This window comes from Oratosquilla oratoria, chromosome 20, assembly GCF_046742065.1.
Source record: "Oratosquilla oratoria isolate Oo_2021 chromosome 20, ASM4674206v1, whole genome shotgun sequence".
In the NCBI taxonomy this organism is placed as follows: domain Eukaryota; kingdom Metazoa; phylum Arthropoda; class Malacostraca; order Stomatopoda; family Squillidae; genus Oratosquilla; species Oratosquilla oratoria.
The window spans coordinates 32,449,125-32,460,667 of NC_134796.1; the positions used below are offsets into that span (position 1 = coordinate 32,449,125).

The window sequence follows — 11,543 nt, forward strand, 5'->3', positions numbered from 1 at the left end:
AGTCTGAACTCGGCAAAAGTATGCGCTCTTCTGCGACCCTCTGTACCATTCTCACTGTAAGAAAATAATTTTTACAATTCTAAACATTCTCAAGCTAATATGGAGGTTCTGGAAAGTTCTGATCCGACTTACCCATTAATAAAAGATGTCAAAGCGCAAGCACCTCTCCTCACACGTTTTGGGTCGCTTTGTCAAGTTCAGAGACAAAAAAAATACAAACTCTGAGTATACTTCTCCGACAAAATGTAGGAATGCATTCTCCATCGAAAAAGAAACCCACAGTATTCTATAGTGAAATACAAAGTTCTCCTGTTCCCGGTGCGGTGCTGAAAGGGACGGAGCACCGGTGTTTGGTTGGCTGCAAAGTGTACTGACTTGGGCTATCACACCTTTTGCAGAAAATTATTATCTTACACTTTACTATATAATATTGTGGGTTTCCTTTTAGATGGAAAATGTATACCAGCCCAAATAAAGGCTAAAAAAGGTGATACATAGTTCAATTTCTCACACTAAGTTCCTCTCCTCTGTTGTACTTCAGGTGGATGTGAGAGCACGCCAAAACCATGTGTACCTGGCTGCCGTGTCCACGGCTCTGTATGTTCGGTGGTTGGAGTCTGCGTGTGCCGACCAGGTTTGACTCCCCAGTATTCAGAGACACAAAGGTTCAGACTTACCTCCTGCGTCCCCAGCACCAACTACAGTAGACCAGTACCACAGCCCCTCGCAGACGTCAAGTACCTACCAGGTGAGTTCGGCATTTGTAGGATCCACAGGAGATCTTCAGACGTATTGGTGATGTTGGTGAGTAATCCCCGGTGTCATTGAGTTACGAAGGGAACCTACCGCGTTCTCTGGAGGATCCTACCATAGATTCTCCATCCCTGATGTTTTGTGGCCGTGAGTTCTCCCAGTGCTGAGCAATCTGTAGATATATCTGAGATGGTATGCTAAGCAATCTGACGTAAGACTGGACATATGTCATTGGTTGTGTTCATTAACTTGTGTTTGTATGCCCAAGTGCCTTGTGGTGACCGTCATTAAAGTAAATTTATATGAAAATTATTTTGTTTTGGTTTTTATAATGGAGGGCCAAGAATACCGTTAAGCTTCAGACCAGCTAGAGCTGTCAGTGAGAACTGTGTGTATGTGTTTATTCAAGGTAACGTGGTTGGGTATATGAATACGATCTATTTCTTTTGTTTAGTTCAGATTGTCAGCGATTGAATTACCTTAGAAATGTGTTATTTGTCTGTTTGTGTGTTGTGAGGTGCTGTTGAATGTTTTGGTTGCTGTATTTATGTCCGATTTGGCGTGAATATTGAATTTTGTAAGTTCTGTATGTATCCCGTCAGTTCAGTCCAGTTAGGTTTGCCATGGTCGGCGGATATCGACCTAAGTGGAACGCCGTGTGATGTTTGAGGTGATAATGCTAGGGAGGTGAGTTGTGGATAGGTCGGATAATGCACTCCTCGCCATGTTGGATGTGAGGTTTGTCTATGATAAGGGTGTTAGTGATTAAATGAAACTGTTTTTTAACGTCTTCTCGTTTTCCTTCAGAGGACATCAATGTTTGGATGTTCGCCATGGTAGGCATCGGCAGCGCGTTTGTTGTCTTCGTGGTCATATCTGTTTACCTCATGTGGTAAGTGTTACGTTCATGTGATACGTTCACGTATTACGTTCGTTTAAGTGTTGCGTTCATTTAGGTGTTACGTTCGTTTAAGTGTTACGTTCACGTGTTATGTTTATTTGTTATATTTACTTGTTACGTTCGTTTACGTATTACTGTATGTTCACTTGTTACGTTCACGCGACACGTTAATGTGTTACGTTTACGTGTTACGTTCACGTGTTACGACCATTTATTACGTTCACGTGTTACGTCCATGTATCACGTCCACACGTTACGTTCACGTGTTATGTCCACGTGTTACGTTTACATGTTACGACCATGTGTTACGGTCACATGTTATGTACACGTGTCACGTTCACCTGTTACGTTCGCGTGTTACATTTATGTGTTACATTCACACGTTACGTTCACGTGTTACGTTCACATATTACGTTCACGTGTTACGTTTACGTATTACGTTCACCTGTTACATTTATGTGTTATGTTCACATGTTACGTTCACGTGTTATGGTCACATATTACGGTTACGTGTTACGTTTACGCGTTACGTTCACCTGTTAAAGTGTTACGTCCACATGTTATTTTCATGTCTTACGTGCATGTCTTACGTTCACGTGTTACGTTCGCGTGTTACGTTCACCTGTTACATTCACCTGTTATGCTTACATGTTACGTTCATGTGTTTTGCCCGTGCACTGTGTTGTCCTGTATAAACCACATTGTCATTTTTCTTTAATGTAATACAGTTGTAACTATCTGGTACGTATTATTATTATTATTATTATTATTATTATTATTATTATTATTATTATTATTATTATTATTATTATTATTATTATTATTATTATTATTATTATTATTATTATTATTATTATTATTATTATTATTATTATTATTATTATTATTATTATTATTATTATTATTATTATTATTAATAATATTATTATTATTATTTATTATTATTATTATTGTTATTATTGTTATTATTATTATTATTATTATTAATTAATTATTATTATTATTATTTATCATTATTATTACTAATTATTATTATTATTATTATTATTATTATTATTATTATTATTATTATCATTATTATTATTATCATTATTATCATTATTATTATTATTTTATCTTATTTATTTTATTCAACAAAAACCCACTGTGTTGGATAAGAAGAAATGAAATAAATGAATTCCATATATTTCGATCACGGACTGTGATCCTCTTCAGTGGAATACAGAAAGGTAGAGCAAAAGGCATGTCTTATATACAATAAAAATAAGGGACAAGGGTAGGACTCAGGTAGCGTCTAGTGCTTTGCGGGGCAGGTCACCCGCCTTCACCAACGATGGTAACAATTTGATCGAAATATATGGAATTCATTTATTTCATTTCTTCTTATCTAACACAGTGGGTTTTTGTTGAATCTTTACGAATGTGTTACGACATTACTTTATAGTAATTTATTTATTTTAATTTATTTATCAATTTTTTTCATTTTTCAATCTTACGAGTACCAGGTGAAAAAATGTAGGAAAACCTCGATTAGCCAGCATCGGATTAGAAAGCCAGTTTTCAAAGTCCGACAGCAATCCTGTATTAACCCTGTCTTCCAGTAGATAGTGTACTTATAACTGCATCTTTATTACATTGCATGTATGTATGAAAATAAATCTGTTTTGAATATTTAAATGTTGCTAAAATAAGGATAGTAATCTGCTCTCATTCTGTAGCGGATAAGGATTGTAGACAAACTATAGAAACCAATAATCGTCACCTCTGTGATGTTTCCATGACAACCGCATAGATCACCAAAGTCGGGATTTTTTCTGTGATGTGACTTCAAGGTCGAAAATGCAAAACATGTGAAAATACTTTTAACCCATTCAACTCCGATGACAAGATGTCTTGTCATTTGGTCAAATAAAACAAAAAATCATAAAACACCAAAATGTTTGATCAAACACCAGAAAAAATATGACGTCAATCCTCGCTTCGCTCGCAGCGAAGCGAGGACTGACGTCATATTTTTCTGGTGTTTGATCAAACATTTTGGTGTTTTATGATTTTTTGTTTTATTTGACCAAATGACAAGACATCTTGTCATCGGAGTTGAATGGGTTAATTACGATATGGAAGAGCACACCAAGATGCATATGTGCCTGTCGAGCTGGAAAGTAAAAGGGTAGAAAACGGTGATAGACAAATAGGATATGATTAAATAAAAATACAAAAAAATAATTGCTAGAAGAAATTGCCATCCTGGGTTGTATAATAAACACAAAAGACATCAAGTTCCATGAACTATGTTTTCTTCTTCTTCTTTCTTTCTTTTCCCGGTTCGGTGTTCGCGATAGTGAAAGTGAACCTTTCAAATCAAATTGTAACGTAGGGTTTTTGGGATTTTGCACCTCTCAGTGTCAACAATCTCAGTGGAAGCACTGTTGTTGTTATTTCAGTTATTACCATCGTTGTTGTTGTTACTGTTGCTGTTATCATTATCGTTGTTATTATTATTACCATTGTTAGTCTTATTACCACTGCTGTTGTTATTAGTCACCGTTATCATTGTTATTACCATTGTTATTATCATCATTATTATTACTTTTGGCGTTTATTACCACTGTCGTTATTAATTACCATTATCTTTATTATTATCAATGTCATAATCATCATTACTATTCCCCACTGGCGTTATTATTAACATTGTACTTGTTATTACTGATCCCATTGTTAATCAAAATTTCTATCTATCCTTATGGATTCCCCTTACTGGGATACGAGCCTCAGAAATAAGGTTTTTGGAGAGACTCGGTTAAGAAAGTAAATCCCTCTATCTGGTAGAAAAATAAACAAACAAATAAATAGATAGGTAAATACGTAGACAAATAAATGAAATGCTGGTAATTGTATCGACAACATATATATACCAGATTCGTTTGTTTTAACAAATTGCTACGACGTTTGTGTTACCAGAAATCAAGACTACTATTTCAATGCAATTTTTTTTTTTTCTTTTTTTTTTCTTTTTTTTTTGTAGTCAAACTTGCTCTTCCGAGGGCAGTGGTTCTCGGTCATTTTACTCGTAGAACAACCCCCCATTTTTATGGATCACCTTATCACTTACAGGTCATTTCAAATACTGAATCAAAGCGCCTGTCATCCACTACCACATTATCGGTCTGTGGACCCTACCTTCAGATCTGGGCGCGTTACCGCTGGACAGGTAATGCGTTACCGCCGGACAGATATTGCGTTACCGAAAAATCTGGGGTGCATTTTCGTCAATGCGTTACCGATTTTAATATCCTTGGTATATATATATATACTCATACGCAGTAACGCGGACCGCTCTATTTAAATTAAAATCGGCAACGCATTGACGGAAATGCACCCCAGATTTTTCGGTAACGCACTACCTGTCCGGCGGTAACGCACCCAGCTCTGCCTATCTGAACCTACTGCAGGCCCTCAGGGGCCTCACAAGAACCAGGAGAGGGAACCCATTGCCCTTAGAGAGAACGCACCTCCTCCACCAGGATATGAACCAACAAGTACCTGATTCACGTTCTCTCTTCCTCCCGCAGTCAAAGCAGTAGTGAGCAGTCGCCCATCCCCCTGACGGTTCGAAGGCAAAATACTCTCCGACACCCTCCCGCGAAGCCCTGAGGCCGAGCCTTCAGGTTGATGCTGAGACTCTTACCTTACCCTATCCTCCTGGTAGCCCTTGGTCCACCTCATCCTCCAAGCAAACCCTCTTTAAGCCCTCACCCCGTACCCAATCCTTGATCCACCATTACAACCTCTCCGTCCCAGAAGGCATAACGCTCCTCACTTACCTCCTCCACACATACTCCCTACCCATACTCCTTCCTTACACTGTGGAGGAGATTACACCAGGAGGCGCTTAGCTGTGGCTAGAACCGTCATCTTCAAACAGTCAGGGAGAGTGGAATCACAGGTAGCCACTGGGGATCGAGCTGGGGACTTCGTGGTCGAAGTCAACCAAGCCACCGCAGCACACTGAATGATAAACACAAGTTTTCTTTTTCATCTTGTTATACAGACACATTTATCTCCCCACCCCACACATCCCACCCCACTTGAATCATCCCAGCAATCTAGGTCCACCTACCTTACACATTTCTCTCCCAAATTGTCTCTCAATTCTGAAATCTTCTCTTTCTCACTTCAACCTTCTCTTTCTCAGTCCTGATCTAGCACAGTATTCTTTCCCTCAGTTTTGAGATTTCAAAGTTTTCTCTTCCTCCGTTCTGAGCTTATATTTTTCTTCCACTCAGTTCTAAACATACTTCACTCTCCCTCTCTCTTTATCCCATTTTTAAGATAGTACTGTATTCTCTCACTCATTTCTGAATCAGCACTCTTCTCTTTCTAAGTTCTGAGTTTGTATAGTATTTGCTTTCAGTTATGAGAGAATTTACTGTAGGTAAGTCTCGGTAAAATTTTAGAAATGCATACCTACGCGATATAGCAATAGAAATTTTAATCATAATTTTTCAAATTATAATACATCAACGTAATATATGTTATTCTTGGCGGAAATCAATAGTAGAAAAACTTGATAAAAGCTATAAACAAACATAGTCGCTTCTACTAGAGACGCCATCTTAGTTTTGTTAGAGGCGGAGGTCGAAAAAGTTAAAGTATGATAAATTTGTCTATTCTAACCTAACCTACCTACCTAACTTACCTACCTACCTACCTACCTACCTACCTAACCTACCTACCTAACCTAACCTGTATTTAGTGAAGTGGTACCTCCGAATCTATCAAAACAATGATGGCGTCTAAAGGACTCAACGCAACTTCGTTTCTGCATAGCTTTTAGCAACGTTTTCTGATGTTGATTTCCGCCAGGAAATATATATATTACATTGATGCATTACAATTTACAAAATTAATATTTAATTTTCTAATGCTATACCGAGTAGGTGTGTACTTCTGAAAAAACGTCATCTACGAGTATTACTTCTGAGCTAATGTCTTGTGTTTCTCACTGTTGATACAGTCCTAACTCTTTAACTTTTATGCTATCACAGTCTTGTTACTCAGTTCTCAGCTAGTAGTCTTCCTTACCTGTTGGTGCTGTGATTATATAGTCTTCTCCCAAATTTAAGTTATCACAATCTTCTTTTTTTCTTATTTCTGACTTAAGTATTCTCTTTCGCTGTTGTGATATCCTACCTTCTCTCAGTTTTTAATTAACTGTCTTCTCTTTCTCATTTCCTATCTCTCTCACAGTTCTGAGTTAAAACAAATTCTTATTATATTTTTTCTGGACTAGCATAGTAAATTTTGTTTTATTTCTGAACTGACACATTTTACTCTATCTCATTTTCAAGCTAATCATTTTCTCCTTATATCTTGGCTAATAAAATTTTCTCTTATTTTAGGACTGACAGAGTCACATTCATTTCTGAACACAATCGTCACGCATACCATTAGTCAGGAAAACAGGTATGCATGCTATCCCACATAAATATATAAATTCAACTATGACCTCCTTGCCCAGCCTCCCCACGGACCTTCCACCTCCTCTTTTTTTTCAACCCTTTTGAGTGCAAAGTCCTCGTTCTTGATCCCAACACTCTTGCCATAAGTCATCTTCAAGGTCTTCTACAGTCCAAACTACACATCAAGCTCGTCCTCAAACAAGCCGAGGTGCTCCTGAGCACTGCCATCACCTCCCAGCCACTCACCCACTCCTGCCAAAAGCGCTACTACCCTCCTGTCGCCCTCATAGGACATCCTTCAGTTTCCAAAAAACACAAAAATGATCGAAGTGTGATCTTCTCTCTGGTGCCACCTTGTCCTGTTGTTAGGGGGGTGGGGGATCATGACACAGTGCCCAACCAGGGTGAGCAGGAAGACAGAGAAGGAACGAAAGAGGACGAACAGAGCAGAATTCCTCAGCAACAGGAAGAGAATATATAAAACAGCCCAGTAGTCAGTATTGTGTAGAAGTGACAATATTATTGTCACTATGTTGTCTCACTAATATTGTGCAATCATATGTACTGCACAATACTGTTGATAGTGTAGGGAAGGTATTGAGGGTCCTTATAAGGGGAACATGAGTATTGTCACTAATTGTTTGTATAGGGGCTGCGTGGTAAATGATTAGTATCTGAAAAGAGTATAGGGATAACATGTAGGACTCTTATGGACTGCTGTTAAATCTACTAGGGAGTATTTATTAACACACCAAATTCATCTCTTTGTTTTCTTTATATCCCATTTTCCTTTTCTTCTTTTGCTCCTCCTCCTTGCCCTTGTCCTCGTCCTCTTGTTATTTTCCGGCCTCATCATTCCTCTTCGTTTCTCTTCCTTTTCATTTTCTTTTATTTCTATCTCCTACTCATTTTAGTCTTCTTCATCTTTCTCTTACTCTTTCTCTCTTACTCATCATTTTTATTCTGTTTTTCCATCCAGGTTTTCTCTTCTTTTTGTACTCTTTACTTCTTTACATCTTTCCTGTCCACTTTAATAAGATTCCTCTTCTCTGTTTTCCATTGAAATCACGTGGCATACATGTGTGTGTGTGTGTGTGTGTGTGTGTGTGTGTGTGTGTGTGTGTGTGTGTGTGTGTGTGTGTGTGTGTGTGTGTGTGTGTGTGTGTGTGTTTGTGTAGCTTTGTGTGCAATCAAGCATTGACATGGTTAAACACGCCCAGTTCCGTGCACGTATGTGTATGTACTCTCCTTGGGTTGATAAAGAAAAAGAATGATAATATCAAGACTATGTGGCTGTTTATATTCATTGCTTAGTCACACACCTGGTTGGTGCCGTTCCGTATGTGTTCCTGTACTGTAATTGTTACTGTGTGTAAGCCAAACTGATAATAAAGCAAGTGTCATTCCTAGGTTATATATGTGGATTTAGAATACGCAGTCTTGTACTCCCTGACTATTGAGTTTCAATGTTTACAGGTCTGCTCAAATCATGTCGAAGGTTGATATGTTGTGAATTACAGCTCCAACCACATCATTTACACATGTAAGATGTGGTTGAAACCCAGTAGAGATGCCCTTTAATTAAAATAGTTATTATTATTTAATTTTCTATTATTTTGTGTGAAATTATGAGTATTGTGTAGTTCTGTCTCAATATGTACTGGAGCAAACTGTGTTGGTTGGTTTTTAGAGAAAACAGAAAGAATGGAGGTCTAGGTAAAGGGTGACTATGATAACTGTATATACATCCCTAACTTCACTGCACATTTTTATGTATGTGAATGTGTTTTACGTTATTTGAGTCATCCATTGCACTACTGCACACATGTGATTGCAAGCAAGAGCAGGAAAGCACAGGCTTCTATCTTTACAGATAAACTGTACTTAAACACAATGAGTGTAAACATAAGCATAACTCGTAAATATCTTTTTGTATTGCTCATTTCTACCCATTCCAGACCTCCATTGAAAAAAATTCCCCATTAGTAATGGCCAGCCCGACTCCTCTGTGTCCCAGCCCACTTTAGGAATCATGTTGTCATAGTTGATCGGAGGCAGTGGGTTTTTGTCCCTGTATTAAGTGTTTGTTTGTCTCTCTCGACTTCATCTAACTCGTAGTCTTTCTGCTCTTTAGCCTCTTGTCCAGCAGTCTCACAGCCATCTACCTCCTCCACGCTCTTCTTCTATATCTTTGTCGTAGCTTATGGGCCCATCGTTCACTTCCCTTTATTTATGTGCTCCTCTTTCCACTCTTCATCTGTTCTACCACTTCTTGCCTTGCATATGTTCCTTCTTTCTTTTTATAATCTATTACCTTCTACTACATATGCTCCTTCGTTCTTCTCGTGGTCTATTATCTTCTACTATGCTGTTATCTGTCCCATTCTCTGGGTCCAAATTGACTTTCCTTTGCCAAATTGTCAAGTACTTGTTTAGTATAGTTCGCTCGAACCTCCTGTACAGATTCAGTGGCTGTTCATGTATATAAAGACATAAGATAACTACAGACAAATAGTCATTATATTAAAAATATTATGTGACATTTTACTATAATGGTAACAATAAAAAGAATTATATCAATTCCTGGCTTCTTCTAATACAATTATTTTCTATTCCTCCCCTCAACTGATCAATTAGAAAATACCCCTTTTTTCTAACCACCTGAAGACAAATTCCCTCCCTTCCCCCCGTCATTAGACTAAAATTCACTAATCAGTCTCCTTATCATTGATTTGCATACTTCCATGCCATATTTTTACCGTCTCTATAGCCCTATGGTACCAGTGATGTACAATATTTTGGGTATAACAATTTCTCTTGGGTGCTTTCGCATTACTTTATGTAGTCTGGGTGAGAATATGGTTGATATCGAGTTATGGCCGTGATGTCACCGTTGCTATGATGTCATCACTGGCCTGGTTGTGACATCACGAATAGTATGAGCTTTCATTGGTTTTCAGTTGACCAAAAGAAAAAATGTGTATTATGAAATAAAAATATTGAACAGATTAAGTCTTTTTATTACCTTTGTACTCTTATTAAGTGATATCAACATCATCCCTGCATGTTGATACTCTCTGCCGTCAGTCTGTCTCATTCATTTCCATCCAATTCATAACTTCACCTGAATGGTGTCGACATCAAAGCTGCAAATGGCCTCGTGGTCTTCAACTTGTAGGTGAGATGTGATCCCATTGGAGCAAGTGACCAAAAAGGAACAACGGAGTTTGCTGTAAATAGCCAGGTTGCTAATTTAGCCCAAACTTGCCCCAGAGGTTGAAAGTGGTGCATAGGGCACTGCAAGGTACATGTGAGGAACCTGGACTCAAGGGTGTGTACATGGGGCCAGAGTGGTGTTCCAAGTCAAATCAACAGGAGACCTCGTGGCCCTCGACCTGTGGGTGAGTTGGTGGCCTAATCAAAACAAGTAACCAAAATACATACATACAAGGGAGGTAGCCAAAAAACAAAGGCATAAAATCCAATCCCACCCATTCCATCCCCACATACTCCACTCCCATCCCCCCCCGCCCTCTTATCTTGGATCCTCCTGGATGACGGGTCATCCCTTAATCTCGCCCACTGGCCTGGGTCAGAAGAAGTGTAGCAAGACACAGCACATCCACAATAAGGTCCGCTTCATTTAATTGGCGATCTCCCTCTCCATCCCCACATGCAGAAATGGAGAAGACGAGAATAAATCCCTTCCATGCATCACAGCATTATCCATACACAACAATTCTCCATTTACCCCTATCTTCTGTCCTCTCCTGTCCTTCCTCAAAAGACATTCCCCTCTTTCACAATGCCCCTTTTACCCCATCCATCCATCTCCTCATTGGTCGCCCCCTCATGTTCACGCCTTCTACCTCTGCCTTCCACACCTCTTTTACTAATCTTTCTTCACTCATTCTTTCCACGTGTCCAAACCATCTCAATACTCTCACTAACCCTATTTCCCAACTCCTTTCCACCCCTCGTTCTCCTCACTCTGCCCAGCCTAGTAACCCCTACCATATTTCTCAAGCATCTCATCTCAAATACATTCAAACTCCTCCTCTCTTCCTCTCTTATGTTCTATGTTTCCGTCCCATACAATTCTGTCGGCACGTCACTATCACACGATTTTTCACGCATTGTAGGTTCAATAAATAAGGTGGAAGTAATGAAGATAGCGTTCGACGTTCACAAGTTTATTTCAAGGCACAAGAAATATGCACAAGCACTCTCACGGTCACTCGTTAACCTCTCTCAATGCTGACCTGCTTCTAACTAACTCCGTGCGTGACTTGGCTTCACACTGTCATAGCGTGCCCAAAGGCGGTTGCTAATCATTAGTTTTAATTTCCACAATCATTCCTTGCACACAGAATTTTACATACATCCAATCTCAGTTATACAATAATTCAATTTTGATCATATTAATA

General features: G+C 38.7%; 1 protein-coding gene across 1 annotated transcript in view; it reads left to right on the forward strand.

Moving 5' to 3' along the window:
- LOC143036168 (thrombospondin type-1 domain-containing protein 7B-like) overlaps nt 1-10,124 on the forward strand; it is a 546,632-nt gene extending 536,508 nt beyond the window's left edge. Inside the window, exons 25-27 of the mRNA XM_076203416.1 lie at nt 542-748; nt 1,561-1,645; nt 5,227-10,124. Coding sequence (XP_076059531.1) covers nt 542-748; nt 1,561-1,645; nt 5,227-5,308 — 374 coding nt within the window. The 3' untranslated portion in view covers nt 5,309-10,124. The remainder of the gene's footprint in view (nt 1-541; nt 749-1,560; nt 1,646-5,226) is intronic.
- Nucleotides 10,125-11,543: the final 1,419 nt, after the last annotated feature.